Here is a 21,375-nt window from a genome sequence, read left to right as displayed (position 1 = left end):
GCGGGAGCGTCGCCGCGCTGCTAGCGCAGCACGCTACCAAGTGCGCCACGGGCTCAGCCCAACCAGTTATCTTTATATGGGGAAACAAACAAACAAACAAACAAAACCCTGCTAGAAAACCTTAGGGTTTTCACTATTACTTCTACACTTACGCAGCTTTAATGCACCTTGCATTTAGAAAAAAACTTTCCAAAAAGATTTGCTCCGTTGATGTTGGCTGGTTCTAAGAGTTACAAGAAAACTCCGGCCTTATTGTCACCTGGACTGTGAAATGGGGAGGTGAGTTGAGTTTTGTGTGTCCCTGTCTATCCTCGTTTTTTTTTTTTTTTGGCAGCTGGCTGGTATGGTGATCAGAGCCCTTGACCTTGACATTATTAACACTACGCTCTAACCAACTGAGCCAACCAGCCAGCCCTTTCCTCACTCTTTGGGCACTCCAATAACCATGGGGTTTCTTTGGCCTCACCCTTGTGAATATGCACACATGATTAGGCCATGACAGTCCCTCTGGTTCATCTAATCGGGTGTTAAGGTCAGCAGGGCCTCAATGGCAGGCAAAGGCCACACCAGCAACTGAAAACATTTCTTTTTGACCAATTTGTTTCAGATCCAAACCCATGTTTCTCTGTAGGGGTGATTTCCACCCAGGTGGAAGCAGCAAAGGCTGCTTCCAGCACATCTTCTCTTCCCCTTTCTGTGGCTTTTCACACAGTTGATCACTCCCTCCTCAAAAACACACTCAGCTTCCAGACCACCACACTTGCCTGGTTCTCCTCCTGTTTTCCAGCTCCCTGCCCAACCCTTACACGTGGGTTTCTCAGGGCTCTGTCCTTGTTCTCAAGTCTTCTTCTTCCAGAGGTCACAAAATGGCGCCCCGGCGGCCTCATTAGACCCACAAGCAGATTTTGTTTGGTCCTCACAGTGTTTTTGTTTTTAATTTGAATGCCATTAGGTGAGGCAAGCACTCTCCAAGTTCGCCACAGTCCCCATCATTCCCTATTGTCTTACACCCGTCCGCTTCACACATTTTCATCACCTGCCTGGTCCCTGGAACCATCTGAGTTTTCAAAAACCCCTGCTACACAGCCTGCCTGAGAAATCTCACCCAGTTTCACTTCAGCTACCACCAGTGTCTCCTACTCCATCTTTCATAGGTATGAGAATCACCCTGTTCAAAATGCAGATTCCCAGCCCTCCCTCGTCCACATTTGATTCCACAGTTCTAGGGCAGGGATCGGAAACTCAAATGCCCACAGGGGCCAGGCGGGTCACATAAATGAGTGAACTAGCCAGGTATAAGAAAAGTCAACGGCCAGAAATATAATCAAATTGTATCTTTACTGAACTATGGTGAATGCATGGAACATAATACAAACACGTATGATACTGGACTTTATATTTTAAATTCAAAATTGAAAAAATACAAATTGAAAAATAGAATATTTAATTATTAAATTTTTCTTTCATAATTCTTTTGCTCCTTTGAGTTGACGCTGATCTGACATCTCCCCTGCCACACCAAGATGTCACTGGCAGGCCCTGGATGGCATGGTGGGATGGGCAGTTTAGAATTCAATCTTGAATCCTTAAACTGGAGCAGTATTTGAGTCAGGTTCATAACGGAAAACAGCGGTCCACAGGTGTCGGTACTTCTAAACACGGATACTCAGGACAACTACTGCAGATAGTTGTAGAATCTAGTGATCTTCCAATAGCATTGTATTTAGGAGCCAGCGCCCTACTGCACTGTAGCTCAATAACTACTCTTTGTGGTCTGCATCCACATGATCGACATTAAACCAAAAAGGCAAACTGAACAGTGTTAGTTCATTTTCATAAAGTCTGGATGCAGAGAACCTTTGGCAGGAATTTGGTCTTCAACCCAAAGTCTGAGTGAATACAGTCCAGGCCATCTCTTTCATTCCTGGAAACCAAATGCAGCAAAGCAGAGGGAGTCAAGATTATTCCTTGCCAATGGCTTCTCCATTTTTGCCAGGACTGGCCAGATATGATCACACATTCAATGAATGAACATCCTTGCGGAGAAATATTCAGTGTTCAGAAGGGTCGTAGCCTCAAACAGAAGTCTTTGACCGACCTTATCAGGGAAACTGAGATGTGGCTTTTGCCTGATTTGAAATGAACCAACTTGATTAACTTCCAACAGTTTGGATTTATTCCATAACCAGGTGGCGGAGCATCTGTGAAATGTATCAGGTCAAGTCACCATCAACTTCCCGTGGTTAAGCCACAGGAGCAAAAGTATGAGGGTGTCCATGGTATGTTCCATTTAATTTTGAAGAACAATTCCTGGTAATTGATGCAATAACCTGACTTCTATGTCCTTGCCAAATGCTGCCACCTCGGATGGAGGTGTCCTGCCAAGTCCTCCTGTGATTACAAATGTTTGTAGTTGTGCTTAAGAATTCTGACCAGAATACGTGAAACTTTATTTCTCCAAATACACAAAAAATAAGTCATTTCCCAGCATTGGGCCTGCCTTGGCACCATGTCACAGACTTCTTCAGTCATATCGAAATTCTCAACACCACAAATAAATAAAGCTGTTATGAGCAGCGATAGAAAAGGCCACAATTGATTCGACTCTTTCAAACAACTGGACTCGTAAATCCTGATTCATTTTCAGCTCACAGTGCAACACAAATACCCATTAGACTTAAATAATGGTCTAAACAGTCGTGTGTTTCTGTTCAGGACACATGTTCTATCAGCTCCATTATAAATTTGCCATCTGTTGTAGGTTTTAATGCCCAGGTAATGCTTTTCATGTTATTCTGGAACTGCAACCGCAGCCATGACACTCTATTCACTCTCCAAAGCAAACCCTATTGACATTTGAGTCCCTTTTTCAGTTCGTTGAGGATCGCATCTCGAGTCTGTTCTGTATACTGGTCGAAACTCTTACTATGCTGTGATTCATAATGACGTTTCAGGTTGTATTCTTTCAACACAGACACGATTTTTTTGCATATTAAACACGTAGGCATGCTCTTCACTTCCACAAAGAAATAGGCTCGCTCCCATTTTTCTCGAAACACACGGCCCTCTCGTTCTCTCTTTCGTTTTGCCACTTTTGATAGAGACATGGGTACAAGAAAGATTTCACTTTCCTCTGAATGCTACCACAGGAACAACCATAGTGCAAGCCCAGTGACAAAGGCAGTGACCCCGTGCCTCATGGTGGGGGAGCAGAGAGGGAGTGGTGGGAACTGTGGCGAACCAGAGAGCACACGCCCCATTGAAAGGGGCAGCTCCAGCCAGGCAGAAGGGTGGGCCCAGGGGTGCCAGATCTTCTGACTTGTCAAGAGAAGCCAAAACTGCAGATTTTGTGTGTGTGTGTGTGTGTGTGTGTGTGTGTGTGTGAATTATCCCAATTTTTACAACTAACTCGTATGAAAAAAGTGCCACATATGCTAACACAGGGAAGGCCAAACAAAACATCTGGAGAGTGGCCCACAGGCCACCAGATTGCAACCTCTCTCCTGGGGTGAGGCCCATGCACCTGCGTGTTAACCAGTGTCCAAAACAATGTGGATGCTGGTGGTCCAGGCGTGGACCACACTCTGAGCAACACTGGTCTAGAGTCTGACAAGAGACAACTAATTCTTCTCCTCCAGAAGAGACTGGTCTGCACTCAAGACCCATCTGTAGCCAGCTGTCCCCTGGATGTCTCTTAGGATATCCTTCAGGTCCCTCACCTCACTCACATCCTGTTCCTTGCCAGGCCTTCCATTTCGGGGATGGCCCCACTGTTCACCCCGACCCAAAGGCCTAGAAGTTGGGTCTCTGACTAGGACCGAGGGCCTGCCCTCTTTTCATATGCAATCTTGTTGGCTTCTGTGGCTTCAATCACCAAACACACACTGTTCCCTAAGGACAGGCCTGAGCTCCCAACACAGCACCTGTCACCTAGATATCCCTGGACCATTTGCACTCACTACCAGCTCCTACTTCTATGAACTCCCACCATCTACCATCACCCAGGCCTGGCCCCAGAAGCCAACTTCAACCCCACCCCCACTTACCCCTACTTCCTTCACGTGGCCTGTCAATACCCTGCCTCGACCCTCTTGGCCTCCTGTCTCACCTCCTCATACTTCCTAGCCCAGAGGGGTCTTTCTGACACCCAGAGCTGGCCAGGGCCTGCCTCCTGTGATTCCTGTGTCCCCAGGACAAAGCTCAAGCTCCTCAGTTTGGATCTGGTGCCTACCCACCTCTACCTCCTCCCTCCTGGGTCCCTCACGGTCATGCTCCAGAAGCATCCATCAACTTGCTTCTCTGAACATCTCATGCTTTTCTCCTGCTTTTAAGCAATCATTTCTGCCGTTGCCTGTACCTGTCACCATGCGCTTCCTTTCCTCCTGGCCTCGCTAACAGCTGCTTCTCTTTCAAGATTCTCCTGAGCCCAGGCTGGGTCAGATGCCTCTTCTGGGCTCCATGATGCCCTCTACTACCCCAGGACAGCACACTGTCCTGAGCACTACCTGCCTGCCTCTGCATCTCCCCCTGAACCAGGCTACACAGACTGCCTCTCACTCACCACTGAGGCCCCAGCATCACCCACCCTGGGGCCTCAGGGATGTCTGCTGAAGCAAGAATAAGGACAAAGATGTCTCCCTGGGGTCTCCTGCCCAGTCCTAGGGGATGTCAGTGACGGGAGCCGGGGTGTGTGTTAAAAGGAACTTTATTGGGTATTGGGGGTTCAGATGAGATCCATAAGGATGTCGTCCTCCATGACGCTAGGCTGCAGGCCTGGCTGTGGGACCGGGCCCCGGGGACCCCCGCTCAGCAGCATCTGACCTGGGGGGCAGTGGGGAAGGGACTGCATCTCCGAGTAGTCCCTAGGGCCCTGGGCCTGCTTCCTCCCTCCTCCTCTTGGAGCCCAAGGCACTCGGTTTTCTAAAACGCCTTAAGGGAACCCATCAAAGGCACCTTCTAACCCCATCTGGTTACAAATATGATGTTTCCCATGAGCCTTTGGGAACCCTTCCCCACAAACTGCTTTTCTAGCTCTAAGATCACGCTTCCCAGCAACTCCAGGAGGACACGCAGGAAAGGATCTTCTCTTTGGGAATAGCTCTCACATCCCTAGGTCCTTAACCCTCAGAGCCCCCCAAGGCCATGGGAGGACCCCTTATTCTTGGATCTCAGGACTTCACTTCTCTAGCCCTTGGACTTGGTGCTCTAGTCCAGACCTCTGCCCTCCCCTGGGGCCCTCTTACCTGGCAATGGAGCCCGTGGGGGAAGCTGTGCAGGCCAGGACTGGGTAGGTGGTGGGTGCAGGAGGGGTGGCCCCAGCTGGGGTTGCCCCAGGCCCTGGTGTGGAGGGGGCAGCAGCGCCGGAGCCCCCGGTGGCTGGAGGTGGTGAAGGGAGGCCTGGGGTGGGGGCACCCCAGTCTGGGGCTGGGGGGACACAGAGAGTGGCTTAGAAGCCCCTGGTGAAGGATGCCTACCCCCCACAATCCTGCCTCTGGCACAGATGGTGTTCAGAAAGCATCTTGGCCAGCAGTTTGGGGAGATCTTTCTTCAAAAGAATCTTAGCAGAAACCCACATAAGATGGATAGAGAGGAGGTGGTCTGCCTAGAGCCCTTGACAGGTCTCCATTCACACCTCCTGACCAAAGCCTACCTCCCTCCTCCCAGATAAAAGGACCAGAACCGTCAGGGTCAGGATCCATAGTTCCTCTGCCCCCACCCCCAAATCTCACCGGTGGTGGGTTGAGGAGGAGGCTCCGCAGCTGGGGGTTGGCCCCAGGGTTCTGGGGTCGAAGGATTGGTCCAGAAGGGGGTGGGCCAGGGGTGGCTCCAGGAGGGCCTTGGGGAGCACCTGGGGGGGCCTGGGCAGTACCTTGGGGCTGGGGCTGCCCCGCGGCCCCAGAAGCCCCCACGGCACCCTGAGGCTGGGGCTGAGGTGGGCGGAGCTGAAGCTGGTGGAAACAGAGATGGGGTAAGGGAGAGGGGCACAGCCCCGCATACTCTCGAGCCTCCCAGACCATGCTGGAACGATGGGTAACCTCTGAGGCCTCCCCCACCCCGTCCCTGACCCCACCAGCACTGTCCTCACCAGATTCTGTGACGGCCTCGCTTGGTCCTCCAGAATGGGGCCCAGCCCTGTGGGTGCCTGCTGTCCTCCCATCTGCATGGAGAGAGAGAGGGCAGGTCAGCAATAAGGGGTGGTGGTGTCCTGAATCTGAGTAGGGAGGATCTGAGCCCTGAAGGGAAATTTGTAAGGAGTTGGAAACATTTTCTTTGGGGGTGAGTAGCCTAGGAAGTAAATCTTACACACCCAGGTCTCCACAAGAAAGCTGTGTGTCAGAAATTTGATGTGGATGCTAGAAAGGGAGGAAAACGTTACAAGGAAATATTGGGGTAGGACTGAACTCGGGGGTGGCCACATCTCAGGAGAAGAGTAAACATCACTGGTATTGGAGACCCAGGAGGACCACTGCGAAGTTTGGCTGTGTGAGCTTTGGGGTATTGTGTCTACTGGGGGCCCAGGCAGGAAGAGGGTGGGGTGCTGGCTTGAGGAGGGATTGTGATCACTCACCCCTCGCTGCTGCTCCAGCTTCTGCTGCTGGACCTGCTTGTGGTTAGTGATGACCTGCCGGATGCCATTGACGAAGCCGCTCTGGTCGTAGGGTATGAGACCCATGAAGATCTTCTTTTTGGATGAGTACAGGAGCATCAGCACACGCACCTCACAGGGGGCCGTGTGGGGGAAATGCACACAGCCCGCCTGCAGGGACAGAGGCTCTTCAGAATCATTCACACCGGCATCTCACCCCTTTTCATTCTAGAAGGTTCTAGAAGCCCTACAGGCAAGCAGTGGTGAGGTTACTGCTATAAAAGGCTGAGGAGATAGGAGGTTTACTTGAAGTGGCTCCAGAGACAGAAACTGAGGGGTTTAGAGGCAAGATGGGTACCCAAAGGGCCAGGACAAGGCTGGAGTCCTTGCGAACTGCTAAGAGAAATAGTGGAAAGAAAAGGCCCCCAGACATAGGACAGGATCCCAGATTTTCAACCCTGAATCAGTGCCCCCACCTCATGGGTTGCACTTTCAGCCATAAAGTGCCAAGGTTGCCTCCTCAAAGGGCCACGGGGAGGGGTCGTAGCAGTGAGTGAGGGGCTCAGAGACAGAGCTTAGTGCCTGAAGGCATGGGATCAACAGTGGTGGTGAGCCTGTGGTATCCAAGAGACCACTGGGAGTGGCCACACCCTACCTGGCCTCAGTATCTGCCTGTGTGAACCAGGGCCAGTGGTACTTCTCTGAGCCTCAGTTTCCCATCCCAGGCAGACCCTGCTAACTGATTACCCAACATTCATGTACCATTCTCCCCTGCATACAGAACCCCAATGCTGCTTGGGGTAGCAATGTGTCCAAGCCCCAATGTGTTCATGGGTGCCTGTTCCCTCAGCCTCTGTGCAACTAGGGGTGGCCCAGTGGCCCAAGAGATGAAGGAGAGGACTGCCCTAGGGACTGGGAAAGTTTCTGCTTTCCTGAAGAAAGGTAAATACATGGCCTATGCCGCTTTCCCCTTGCCTTCCTTCATCGAAGCATACAGGATGCGTACAGCTACAACAGCCATCCTGTGACCATGAGGGAGAGGCCAAGAGAATGACAGAGGGTCTGGTTCTTATGTCATGGAGCTACAAAACTAACCCCAATAGCTGCCCTCTAATATACTGTTATGTGTCAAATGCCTGCTCCTACAGTGCTCACTCTGGGGACATCTCTCTCAGAACCTAGCTGCCATACTGTGAGGAAGCCCAAGCCAAATGGACAGGCCACGTGCAGGTACTCAAATCAATAGTCCCAGCTAAGCCCCCAGCTGACAGCCAGTACCATGTGAGTGGGCCATTTTGAACATCCAGCCCAGTAGAGCTGTCCAATGACCACAGTCTCAGCTGCCATATGATGGAAACCCCATAACAGTCACCAAGTGAGAATGATCCACTGAGCCCAGCTGACCCACAGAACTGTGAGAAAGAATTATTTCTGCACTCACCCCAACTATGTATTTGTTCTGAAAACTACTAGTTGGATTTATGTTACTTGCAGCCAAAAGCATTCCTAACTCTCAGGAGGGCCTTCTTAAGAGTATCTGTGAGGATTCCATGAGGCACTTCACCTAAAGTCCTCTTTCCTGGAAAAGTGCCTTGAACACAGGAAGTACTGGATCTGCTCCTTTTTAGAGAAATCTTTCCCCAGTGTTATGAGCTGAATTATGTCCCCAAAAAGATATTGCTGAAATTCCAATTCCCGCTACCTGTGAAGGTGACCTTATTTGGAAAAAGTGTCTTTGCTGATGTAATAAGTTAAGATGAGGTCATTAGGGTGGGCCCTAACCCAAAATGACTGTGTCCTTATAAGAAGGGAGACACAGACACACACAGAGAATGCCATGTGAAGACACAGACAAAGACAGAAGACTGCCACAGAAGACAGAGAGGCAAAGAGACTGGAGTGATGATGCCTAAAGCTGGAGTTATAGCTGGAAGAGGCAAGAAAGAAACCTCTCCCAGAGACTTCAGAGAGAGCATGGCCCTGCCAAAACCCTGATCTTAGACATCCAGAACAGTGAGACAATAAACTTTTCTTTCAAGCCCCCAGCTTGTGGCTGTGTGTTACAGCAGGAAAAGAAACTAATACCCAGTAAATCCCTGTTAGAATCAATAGCCTTTCCATCACACTTAAAGAAAAGAATCAAAGACTTCCCCCTAATCGCTCCTGTCATACCGTGGTCAAATTTCTATGTGGAATGTAACTCAATCTGGTGCATACTATAATTGTAATAAAAGTTTAAGTGTTAGAAGAAAGGCAAGGAGCCCAAGCTCACAAAGCCCACCCAATCATCAAAAACGGTTCCCTTAGGTCCCACCCTGCCCAGGACTCACGAAGCCATTGCCCATGATGCGGTAGAGGCCTTTGAGGGACTCTAGGTCCTTGTTGGTGAAATTGAACTGGACCATCCTCGAGTTCCGGAACAAGGGGCCCAGGGTGGTCTGGGGGAGACACAGAAGTCAGTCAGCATGTTATGTGGGTAAATGAGGAGACCCAGAGGCAGGGAGGGGGCAGGGAAAGGAAGATGGAAGAGAGAACAGGCTGAGAGCTGATGGCAGGGTGGGTGGGCCTCCCACCTACCACTTACCAGCAGCTGCTGGGGGATGAGCTGCATGATCAGCTTCTGGGGCCACTGCTCAGTTTTCCTGGGGGTTAATATGGGGAGAGGTGTCAAGAAGGTACAAACCCCAGCCCCACCCTGCCTCGTCCCCAATAGCCACCTACAGGTTCTCTCCGTGATTCACATAGACCTGGCAGGGCAGTGACCGCGTCAGCTTGGTGTTAGCATCCACTGAGGCGGGTTTGGGTTTCTTAAGGGGGAAGAAGGGAGGGTCACAGTGAAAAAGGCCCTAAGCCTCAGTCCCTTCCACCCCTCCTGACCTACCCTGGTAGACCCAAAGCTCAGGATGTTTCCCAGTTTAAGTCCCAAGAGCCCTGGGCTTCTCCATCAGACCACCAATTCTAGCCTTCAAATTCCACAAATGTTGGAGCTCCTCCTCTGGCCCCTAAGTCCCACAATCCACTGCTCCCCACATGCTACAATCCCCCAGGCCCCTACCTGAACCCCAAATCCCAAGCTTTTCTGGGTTCTTCACCTGAAACACAATTCTTTTTTTTTTTTTTTTTTTTTTTTTTGGGTGGCTGGCTGGTACAGGTATCAAACCCTGGACCTTTGTGTTTCAGCACAATGCTCTAACCATCTGAGCTAACTGGCCAACCCTGTAACACAATTCTTAATACCCTCCTAGTCCTGAACTCTGAGCCACAAATCCCATGGGTCCTTGGGACTCTCCTCCAGATCACAATTCCCACATCCCATGGGACCCCTAGCCTGGCCCTGAGTCCCACATGCTCAATGGACTCTCAAGCCCACTCACCTCCTGCCATTCAAGGACACCACTCCAGGCCAGGAGTTTGTTGGAGACGGACTGCTGTCCACCAAGGGCTGGGGCCCCTAGCTGGGCTGGGGAAGGGCCGCTCACTCCTCCTGGGGCCACCGTGCCTGCCTGCCAGCCAGAGGGGAGGAAGTAGGGAAATGAAGATGGAGTCAGACCATCTCCTTCTGGGGGGGCCATTCTCCCAGAGGGATAGACCAGGCAAGAACAGGACAAACATCCCTTTCTCTGTACATCCATCCCCAGAACAGCACTCAGCTGTCCCTGGGTCCAAAAAATGCTCTGACCCTGCAGGATTCAAGGACTCTCAAGGCCCATGAGGCCCTGAACTCTCAGGCCTGAAGATCCCAGGATCCCTTGGGTTCCTCAGAACAATTCTGACCCACCTGGAACCACAAGCCTCACAATTCTCTGTCCCCAGACCCCGTCATCTCAGAGCTGTCTGTAGCACACGTGTCAGGAACCCCTGAGGCCAGAACAAGACCCATGCCCCCTTGGGCGCTCAAGAAGGCAAATTACTCATCCTCTCACTGTATCAGCCCAAGATAGCCAAGAGGAAGGAGCAGGTGGGAGGCGAGCAGACACCTACCATGGATGGTGCCCCAGGCTGCGTAGGGGGTGCCAGGCCCGGACCAGGGGCCACTGTGGAAACCAGGCTGGGCTGGGAAACAGGAGGTGGCTTTGGGGCACCAGGAGGTCCTGAGGGTAGCTGGGGGGCTGGGGCCTGGCTGAAGGGGGGACCCACTCCTGGAGCAGCTTGCTGGAGAGGGTTGATGGGCGAGACTGCAAGAGAGACCAAGGAAAGAAGTAGAGAACAGGTGTGTGTAGAAAGGCCTGCCCGACCCCCAGCCACCCCGCATCCTCCCCCAGGACTCACAGCGTGGGCCCATCCCAGCCTTCTGGTTCTTGGCGGCCTCCACTGCATTCTGGGCAGCCACCTGAGCTGCGCTCAAGTTCCCGGGAACCTGGTGGTGAATGGGGTGCTGGTGAGGACCATATGCACCCAGTCCTCGTGTCCCACAGGGCCACACAGCCCATGGCCCCATAAGACACAGCCACCCCAGTTCCAATATCTCAGCAGCTCATGACTCCAGTCGTCCCACAGGGATGTGATTCCATAGCCTCAAGAATCCTACCCTCCCAGTGACCCAAAGGGGACTCCCATCACCCCACAAGCCCCAACATCCAATGAGATCTCTCCCAAGGAACCATGGCTCCTCCAGGGACCCAGAAGCATGCCCCTTCCTGGCAACATCCATACCTGGTACTGCGGGGGGACGGGGGGCAGAGGCTGCTGGGGGGCTGCTGAGAGAGCAGCACCTGAAGGTGGAGCGGGAGGCAGTGGGACTGGCTGCTTTGGCTGGAGGGGGCCTGGGGCCGAGCCACCCCCGACTGAGAGTCAGGAGGGATGACCAAGCACCCACGAGAAGGGGTTCAAAGTGGAGAGAGGGGAGGGAAACCCAAAATCCAAGTCAGAGGGAGCTGGGAAAATACCCCAAGCCCCCCATTCCCACTGACACCCAGGCCTCACCAGGCAGCACAAGCCCCCGCACCAGCACCATGTGCCTCGGGTCTTGGCTCACATCTGTCGGTGGCTGCAGTGGCTCCAGCAAGGCTGGTGGAGCTGCCTTCTCAAACAGAAGCCGCAGGGCAGGCAGCTTCCGCGGAGACACGATGGAGAAGTGGATCCCCTGCTGCAGGAGAGGGAAGGACGGAGCCCCCTTCACAAGAATGTTGGGGCCTGGCCCCCAGGCTACTACACTTGCTGTGTGGCTGGACCGCCCAGGCCCTAAAATCACAATACCCATCAGGCTCTTGGGAAGGGGACCATGAAACACAGGGAACTCTGCGTTCTAGTTCTTTCAAGAGTAAGCAGAACTGGCCATGGAGTCCAGGACTATTCTGTGACCCAGTAGTGCAGACTCCCAGCCCCTCCTCCCTCCAACCCAGGAGTCCAGGCTCCTAGTCCCCTTTGCTCTCAGACCCAGGAGTCCTCACCTCCCCAATCTTCTGCACAAGGCTCTCTGTTGTGTATCCAGAATATGTGGTGCTCTCAACAGCAGGCAACAGGTATGGGGGTGAGTTGCAGATAAGAAGACAGACTCGGTGTGTCTGGCCACTGCCAGGGACAAGAAAAGATATGGAGCAGGGACCAACAAGGGCCCTGAGAGGGGACCCAGACCCAGCACCAGAAGAGGTACAAGTCTCCACCCGATATAAAATCGGGAGTCAGAAATAATGCCCCCATTTTACAAATGAAAACACTGAGCCGTGAGAGATTCTGTGACTTGCTCTAAGTCACCAACCAGGCAGGGGAGGCAGGAGGGAGACCCAGAGCTGGTGCCTTCTCCCAGTGAGGACACTGAGACCAGGCACTGGCCAGGCCTCACCCAAGGACACACTCCTGCTTCCCAGCTCAAGAGTGCTTGGGCACACAGAGCCCACCTCTTCTCCAGCATGAGAGGTGGGATCATGTGACAGGCAAAATGTGTTACGAGCCTACCACAGGCCCACATGGAGGGGCACACTCACATCTGCTCTCGCATCTTCTTGAAATCATCGAACAGCTGCAGGGCTGTGCTGAGACCTTCTGCGATGAGGCTGCAGCTCTCGCCACCCCCGCCCATGAACCTGCAGGGAACCAGGCGGTCAGCCCCTAGGTGCCCCTGTGGCACCCAGGACTGCCATAGTCCCAGCCCCCAGGCCACACTGAAGAGCCTGCTCTCTTACTGTCACCCACCTCGAACTGGACTATGCACCTCAAGACAACAGGGATACTGCTGAATCCCCTACTCTATCCCTGGTACTGGCACAGCACTAGGCCCAGAGAGCGAGGACAGGGAATATTTGTCATCTTAATCATGAAGGCTGGGAGGCCCTCAGAACAGGGCCGGGGAAATCAAGCCTGGGCCCCTGTGCCGTGTCCCAATCCCGCTGTGACTGGCTCCCTGTCCATCTTCCCACTGTCCCTTCCCCTCTCTGGGCCATCTGCTCCATCTTTAAAACCAGCCCTGGCTTCACCTCAACTTCCAGCCAGGGACCAGGGCCTCCTCTGTCCTCCCACAGTGTTATGGGTTGAAATGTGTCCCCCACAAAATGGGAGGTTGAGTTCCTAACCCCCAGTACCTCATAATGGGATCTTATTTGGAAACAGGACCTTTACACAGGTAACTATGTTAAACTAATGTCATTAGAGGACCAAATCCAAGATGACTGGGGTATTTTTTTTTTTTTTTTTTTTTTAACTGGTGTCTCTCTAAGGAGAAATTTGGACACAAAGACTGACACACATAGAGGGAAGACAATCTGAAGACTGGGGTGATGCTGCCACAAGCCTAGGAACGTCTGGGGCCACCAGAGCTAGAAGAGGCACAGAAGGACCCTTCCCCTACAGGTTTCAGAGTGAGCATGGCCCTGCCACCTTGATTTTGGACTTTTAGCCTCCAGAACTCTAAGACAATCAATTTCTGTTCTTCTAATCCTGTTTCTAGTACTTTGCTACGGCAGCCCTAGGAAACTCAAACACAGACACTCAAGTTTCTTCTCCTGATCTACAAGTGAGCCACCAGTGTGGGGTGTGGCCCAGGGAAGGCCTCTACTTGAGTGCAGCTATTTCTGCCATGATTCTTCAGGCCCTGTGGTCGTGAGGCTGACCTCTGCCCCAGAGGACAGGTGTGGAGACCAGGTACCCCTCTGGGAGCACCAAGGGCCCTGCCACTCTGAACTGTGGTTTCTGCATCCGTGTCTGCGCCTATGTCCCCATAGGCAAGTCTGTGTGCTCTCTCACTCCAGCCTTGCTCACCACAGTCTGGCACATGGGAAGCCTCAGGAAACATGTGTTAAATAAACAAAGACTGCAAAGTCAACCATATCCACCGAGGCTGGAACAAACCAAAGCCCTCAGCCGGGCATCTGGGGCCCTCCATACCTCTCCCCCAGAACATCTTATGTGTCCCTGGCCTCTGTGGACCTGCTACACCTCTGGGTCTCTGCATACACTGTGCCCCCCACCTCCCCAGACCACATCTCCATGCTGGCTCAGGTAGAAACCTGATTTATTCATCCTGTGGCACCCAGACCAGCATGCCCTCCTCCAGGAAGCCTTCCCCACCTGCCACCTGATTTTAGAGCCTGCCATCGATCACATCACAGGTTACCTGATACTGCAGCTGTCAAGCTTCCCTCCACAGCCCACCCTCCCCTATAGCCTGTGCAGACTGCAGGGAGGAAGGCCAAGTCATCTAAGCTGCTCTCATCTCTCATCATCTGACAACATGCCCTAAATCACACAGGACTTGGGAACTGCCTGCTGAATCCATGAGCGCACCAGCAGCCTGGCAGAGAGCCAATGCAGCTGAGCCACCCTTCCCCCGTCATGCCCTACCCGAGTTCTTGCACCAATTTCTTTCCAGTTCTACTAGTCCTGGCTCGTGACTCTCAGGGCACTCAGGCCATGGCTCTGTTCCTTACTCATCACCCACTCCCCAGCCCTGCTCTTCCTCACCAGCAAGACTGTTTTGCACAAGAATTTTGAAACTAGAGTTGGGGTGGACCCCACTAACAGAACGAACCCTGGATACAGCCTGCCACCCAGCTATTTGTGATGGAAGAAATCAAAGCACTATTTTCCTGGGCCTCTCTGACACTCGAGCCAAAAGTGCCCTGGCTGAAGCTGAGGGGAATAGGGACTGCTTCACGTAAATGGGGTCTCCTTTCGGAGTAATGAAAATGTTCTGGAATGAGACAGAGGTGATGATTACATGACATTGTAAATGTATTAAATGCTGCTGACCTGTTCACTTTCAGGGCTAACCAGTTAGCTCAGGTGGTTAGAGTGAAGCCTAATAACACCAAGGTCACGGGTTCACTGGTTTGGATCTCCATACCGGCCAGCCATCAAAAAAAAAAAATTTCATATGTAAATTTCACTTCGATTAAAAAAAAATAACTTATGAGTGACAGAGTGACCACTTTAAGATCCTAAAACTTGCTTTTTCTTTTTCCTTTTTGTTTTTTTTTTTTGGCAGCTGGCCAGTACGGAGATCTGAAGCCTTGGTGTTACAACACAGTGCTCTAACCAACTGAGCTAACCTGCTAGCCACCTGCTTTCTGAGTACAAGTCACCTGTTACCAGCTCAAAGAGAGACACATAACAAATATTGTCAAAGAATTAAGAAAAACTTGAAGATGAGAAATAGTAATAAAATACAGCCAGTTACGAGATATAGTTTAAATATCAAGTTTATGATAAACCTTAATTGCAAACAAATCCCTTGATGTGGTAAACACAAAATAAAAACAAAAGCTCCCTACGTAATACAGGTGGATTCTAACTCTTAGTGCTTCTGTGTCTTCTAACTTACTCGCATTTGTCCTACCCCAATATCATACCCATAAGTTTTCATTGTCCACCTTCACGGACAACTAGGTGCCTGGAGGCCCTAGCAGGTATAGGTCAAAATGAATGAATGTTAACAGCAGTCAGCCTTGACCAAGGACTTCCTGCATGCTAACCCATCACTCCATGCAGATTCCAGCTCCACAAGGGCCAGGACTTTGCCTGTACAATGACAACTCCTCAGTACCTAGCAGTTTGCTCCACAAATGTTTGTTGAATGAATGAACAAATGATTTGTCATAGTGCTATAGGGAAGATACTTGCTTCTATTTTCCTTCTACCTTTATTCTTTCTTTTTTTCTTTTTTTTAAAGATGATATGTAAGGGAATCTTAATCCCTGACTTGGTGTTATCAGCACCACACTCTCCAAAGTGAGTAACCGGCCATCCCTATATAGAGATCCAAACCCGTGGCCTTGGTGTTATCAGCACCACACTCTCCCAAGTGAGCCACGGGCCGGCCCTACCTCTATTCTTTCTGATTCTAGATCACTACCTGTAGGAGACGGAGAAAAGAACCCACCCCCTTGTAAGAAAGGAAATGAAACATCAGAAGCAAATCTTTCTAAAGCAAGGACATCCAAAAACCACACTGCATGTCTTGTACCTTAAGTAACTGACATCCCAGAAGATAAGATTTCTCCAAATATGAACAAAACTTGCTGACTTTCTTGTGATCCCTGTTACAAACCCATCTGGAAAGGCACAGATACCAAATTCAGATGTATACACAGGACTTGATAAAAACAATGACTACTGAGAACATTAATAATGGCTTAAAATGTTTATCAGCTGATTGGGATGATTACACAGTGAGTATTCAAAGCATTTTTATTTGGTTCAAGGTACAGTGCATTCTGAATTAAGGGCTAGGGGGTGGATACGTGAATTAAGTTCACAAAGGATTTCCATCTTATCTTCCTAGTGCCCTAGAAATTTTCTAATGAAGGAATTTGACTGCTTTTCCTGACATTTAAACACCCACCAGAAGGTTTGGTTTCTTGCTGATTATCTTCCCTGTTGCTTTCACTAGTTCATTTATTCCAAGGTCTTCTAAGGCCGCTTGGGTGCCAGACTCCAGGTGGAAGCAAATGGCAGGAGAAATACCCAGGGACCTGGACAGTCGCAGTCCACAGGAGTGGGCACAGGGCAACCCAACTGCTTCCAAGAATCAGGAAAGGTTTCCCAGAGGGGAAGACATGTAAGCTGGGGTCTTAAAGCTTATGTGAGAGGTATAAAGTACATTCTGGGCATTCATTCGTTTACTCACTCATTCAACAAAGCTTTCCTTAGGCCTCCTTTGTACCAGGCCCCGTGCTGGGTGCTAGGAACTTAAGGGATGTCAGACTGGGACTCAAGGAGGTCCCATTTAACATTACTCAAGTCTTAACCAATAATCTACCCCAGTGGTTCTCAACCAGGGTGGATTTTGTCCCCCAGGGGACATTAGATAATGCCTGGAGACATTTTTGGTTGTCACAACTTTGCAGCGGAGGAGGGAGGATTCAACTAGAATCTATTGGGTAGAAGTTAGGGATGCTGTTCAACACCCTACGATACCCAGGACAGCCCTCACAACAAAGAATTACTGAATAAAAAAAAAAAAAAGAATTATTGAGTCCAATGTGTCAATAGTGCAAAAGATGAGAAACCCTGCTCTCTATTAACGATTAATTCTAACTTACATGTCACCTTTCCATTGTATGTTCTGCACCCAGCTCATGTACACACAGCCTGGAAAGAAGCAGGCACTCGGCAAACATTTGCTGCATGAATGCATAAAAATAACAGCAGCTAGAAATCAGTGCTGTTTAATGAACCCTGACCATAGGCCAGATGCTGACCTAAACACACTACAAAGATTAGCTCCTGTGATCCTTCCAAAAACACTGAGATCTGCACTACCGTTACCCATTTGCAAACCAGGAAACTGAGGCACAAAATAACAGCAAACACTTACAGACCACTTAATACTTGCCAGGAACTATTTTAAACAGCCATCAACTCATTCAATTTTCAAGACATCCCTATGTGGTCTTAATAGACAACCTCCCTTTCCCCGTCTCCTGGTATTCACACTCTTGTGTAGTCCCCTCCCACACTGAATAAGACAGACTAATATACTAAACAGAATGTGGCAGAAGTGATGGTGTGTGACTTCCAAGACTTGATCATAAAAAGCCTGGTGGCTTCCTGTTTGCTCTCCATTGGATTGCTCACTCTGAGGAAAGCCAGTTGCCATGTTAGAACAGTCAAGCAGCCCTGTGGAGAGGCCTTGTGGCTAACAGCCAGCAAGAATCTGAGGCCTCCAGCCAACAGCGGAGCAAACCACCTTAGAAATGGATCCTTCAACCCCAGTCAGATCCTTGGATGACTGCAGCCCAAGCCGACATCCTCACTGCAACCTCATGAGAAACCCTGAGCCAAACCATCCAGCTAAGCCACTCCTGAATTCTTGACTCACAGAAACTGTATAAGAAAATTAATGTTGGTAGTTCTATTTATTTTTTCTTTTTTCAAACGTTGGTAGTTTTAAACCATTCACCTTGGATGTAATCTATTATAAAGTAATGGATAAATAATACCAAAAACTAACTAACACAAATACTATTAACCTCCCCACTTCAGAGATGAACTATATTAGGCACTCTGGGTCTGAGAGTTGTTGTGGAATAGCTGTGATTGACCCCAGCCAGGCTGCTTGATTATAGAGTCTGCAATGTAATCTAAATCCGATCCAAATCACAGAGGAATCTGTCCTGGCATACCTCTGATCCCCTATGTACTCAGGCTTCAATGTACCCATCTGATAAAGGTCGACTGGAGTAGACAGGGAATGAGGGGTCAAAAAAGGTGAGAATCACATATGGAGGACGAGATGGCTCTTGGAGCTCAACCAAACCTCCCTGAATGGGAACTTTTTTCTGCTTCTAAAATGGAAGGGAAGGGCCGGCCCATAGCTCACTTGGGAGAGTGTGGTGCTGCTGACAACACCAAGTCAAGGCTTAAGATCCCCTTACCAGTCATCTTTCAAAATAAATAAATAAATAAAATTAAATTAAATGGAAGGCAATATTGCTAAGCACACAGAACCCACTAGAGAAACGACTTATGGACAAAAACAAAATCACCCTCATAATCCAATGTGAGGAAATGGTTCCTGCAGCTCAAACCCAAGCCACCATTCATTCACGGTCCGCACAGGGTCCCCCAACCCACTCCAAGTGGGGGAAAAGCTCACTTAATGCCATCGAGCCAGGTGACAAACTCATAGGCGCTGCTGGTGGGAGCGTGGCATTGTACGTAGGACTCGGGAGCGCAGTCTACCGTGTTGAACACCACAAGGCTGTACTGGGTGCCCCCATACTGCGGGGGAGGAGAGGACAAAGGAACTTTTAATCTGGGACTACAGCTTCCTTTTACCTCAAAGAAGAAACCGGGATTCCCAGCTTCCTGTTCCTCCAGACTCACGATTCCTCGGCCCCCTCTGCCCTCCGACCAAGGAATCCAGGCCCCCAGCGCCCTCGCCTCTCAGACTCAGGAGTCTGGACTCCCAGCGCCCCCTCCCTCAGACCCAGGAGTCCGGGCCCCCAGCCCCCCTCCCTCAGACCCAGGAGTCCGGGCCCCCAGTCCCCTCCTCCCTCAGACCCAGGAGTCCAGGTCCCCAGTCCCCTCCCTCAGACCCAGGAGTCCGGGCCCCCAGCCCCTCCTCCCTCAGACCCAGGAGTCCGGGCCCCCAGCGCCCCCTCTTCCCTCAGACCCAGGAGTCCGGGCCCCCAGCGCCCCCTCTTCCCTCAGACCCAGGAGTCCGGGCCCCCAGTCCCCTCCCTCAGACCCAGGAGTCCGGGCCCCCAGCCCCCTCCTCCCTCAGACCCAGGAGTCCGGGCCCCCAGCCCCCTCCTCCCTCAGACCCAGGAGTCCGGGTCCCAAGCACCCGCTCCCTCAGACCCAGGAGTCCGGGCCCCCAGTCCCCTCCCTCAGACCCAGGAGTCCGGGCCCCCAGCCCCCTCCTCCCTTAGACCCAGGAGTCCGGGCCCCCAGCCCCCTCCTCCCTCAGACCCAGGAGTCCGGGCCCCCAGCCCCCTCCTCCCTCAGACCCAGGAGTCCGGGTCCCAAGCACCCGCTCCCTCAGACCCAGGAGTCCGGGTCCCAGGCACCCGCTCCCTCAGGCTCAAGAGTCCCCAAACTCACATCTCCCCCGAAGTCCGTCTCAGCAGGCGGACCTCCATTAAAATACCTGTGAGGGTCGGAGGTGAAAGGTCGGGGAATCAAACAAAAGGCCGTGGATAACTAAAATCAAAGGGCGGGGTCGAGTTGCGGAAACCTCACTCACTCGATGGCCGGGAGAAGGTAGTGCTTGCGGAGCCCCTCGAAGTAGGGTCCCAGGTTGGCCGTACCCTCAATCACAAATACCACATCGGCCACTAGGCCCCCGGCGCGGGCCGGGCCGTCCGACCCGGGGACCATAACCCTCCAGACAGCAGCCACCGCCGCCCCAGCCACAGCAGGATGAGCGGAAGTCCGCCCGCGCTGCGCGCGCACCCGCACCGGAAGACGTCGTGCCGCTGCCTGCTCGCAGGCGGCCATGTTTGTGTGGGGTACCCGGGGGGGTGTGTTCTATCTTCATCCTCATTCACTCCCGCCGCGTGGAAGGTTCAGAAAGAGCATAATGAGCCCCTTCAGAGGCCTGATGGAGAAGACTGAATTATTGTCAGGACTGTCGAGAGCGAAATAAATTGAAAGCGGCACAGTCGGCCGCCATCTTTGAGCGGGGCGCCTGTTTCCGACTCTCGTCTCAAAGGGAGGGTCGGGAGACCTGGTTGCTGTGCAACGAATACGCTGCCCTTGTTTTCTAACAGAGATTAAGTTTCTGGTTGTGCGGGGGGGATGGGGGAGGGACGTGTGACGGTCCAATCACATCGTCCGAAACGAGGTTTCCAGGCAACGCTTTAAGGTTGCAGTCAACTTGGGTGTGCCGCTGTTTCCCCACCCCACCCCCACCCCCAAGAAGCCGACCTGCGACCCAAGTGGAGGTTGCTAGGCAACACTTGATAGTTGTTTTCTGGGAGAGAAACCAAAAACTGGCCTAGAACTTAAATACGTTGTAGGTGGATTAAAAATGTAAATATGACAGGAAACCTTAAAACTATCTGAAGGAAAAAGAAATACTTGGTATAATCGTGGATACTGGAATAGAGTATCAGCGTTACAGTAAAGCCATAACACGTAAAATCCCGATCACTTTGTTCACAAAGACTGCGTAACCAAGTTGAAAAATGAACGATAAACTGGGAAAATCTTTGTAACAAATGTGTTGACGGAAATTTACTGCACAAATAAATCTTACTAATCAATAATTTAGAAAAATAGAAATTATTTGGGGAGCAATGTGAGTAGGCTTCCCCCTTCCCCCGCCACACAAAATTTTAAAGGCCAAAAAAAATCTGAAAACTAATTATCTTCACCAGTTAAAAAGTGCTAACAGAAAGCCCAATTATGATATAGCATTCTACCTTTGTTATGTTAATTAATTTTGGAAAGAATAATATCAATAAGGGTGGGAAAGTTTGGGTGAAATTACCAGGGCTAACTTCTAGTGGGATATCGTCTAGTGGCAGTATGGGTCAGGACAACTGGCTCCGTAACAGTTTGGCAATATATTTTAAGGCAAAAGGGTTCATTCCCTTTGAATACTGCAGTATCACCATTTCGTCACATTTACTTTATCCATCCCTTTTCTCCTTCCTTTTCTTTGCTGAAGCATTTTAAAGCAAACCCCTAAAGTCATATCATTTTATGTCTACATGCTTGGCAGGCATCTTTCAAAATTTATGGACATTTCCTTGCATAACTGATATGCCGTTATCCCTCCTAACAAAATTAACGTATTTCTAACATGGACCGGCTGGTTAGCTCAGTAGGTTAGAGTACCGTTTATAACATGAAGGTTAAGGGTTCGGATCCCTGTACTGGCCAGCTGCCAAAAACAACGAAATAAA

The 21,375-nt window shown here is 50.9% G+C and overlaps 1 protein-coding gene across 2 annotated transcripts; it reads right to left on the bottom strand.

The window, feature by feature from the left end:
* Nucleotides 1-1,383: 1,383 nt before the first annotated feature.
* On the bottom strand, nt 1,384-19,892 carry MED25 (mediator complex subunit 25). 2 transcript variants are annotated; one of them, XM_063089087.1, is made up of 18 exons: nt 19,710-19,892; nt 19,568-19,613; nt 18,618-18,742; nt 12,511-12,609; nt 11,977-12,097; nt 11,510-11,672; nt 11,240-11,370; nt 10,856-10,943; nt 10,568-10,761; nt 9,961-10,089; nt 9,308-9,393; nt 9,171-9,228; nt 8,917-9,024; nt 6,569-6,757; nt 6,086-6,157; nt 5,730-5,948; nt 5,244-5,424; nt 1,384-3,091 (listed from the first exon to the last, which is right to left on the bottom strand). In XM_063089087.1, the coding sequence occupies exons 1-18, from the start codon at nt 19,841-19,843 to the stop codon at nt 2,847-2,849; spliced, it is 2,388 nt and encodes a 795-aa protein (XP_062945157.1). In that variant the 5' UTR covers nt 19,844-19,892; the 3' UTR covers nt 1,384-2,846. The 2 variants fall into 2 exon arrangements, with proteins under 2 accessions (XP_062945157.1, XP_062945158.1); XM_063089088.1 differs by lacking the exon at nt 1,384-3,091 and adding an exon at nt 4,698-4,821.
* Between the last annotated feature and the right edge of the window lie 1,483 nt (nt 19,893-21,375).

This window comes from Cynocephalus volans, chromosome 3, assembly GCF_027409185.1.
Source record: "Cynocephalus volans isolate mCynVol1 chromosome 3, mCynVol1.pri, whole genome shotgun sequence".
In the NCBI taxonomy this organism is placed as follows: Eukaryota; Metazoa; Chordata; class Mammalia; order Dermoptera; family Cynocephalidae; genus Cynocephalus; species Cynocephalus volans.
Note: the sequence above shows the minus strand (reverse complement) of the source record. Positions and strands in the feature narration are given on the sequence as shown.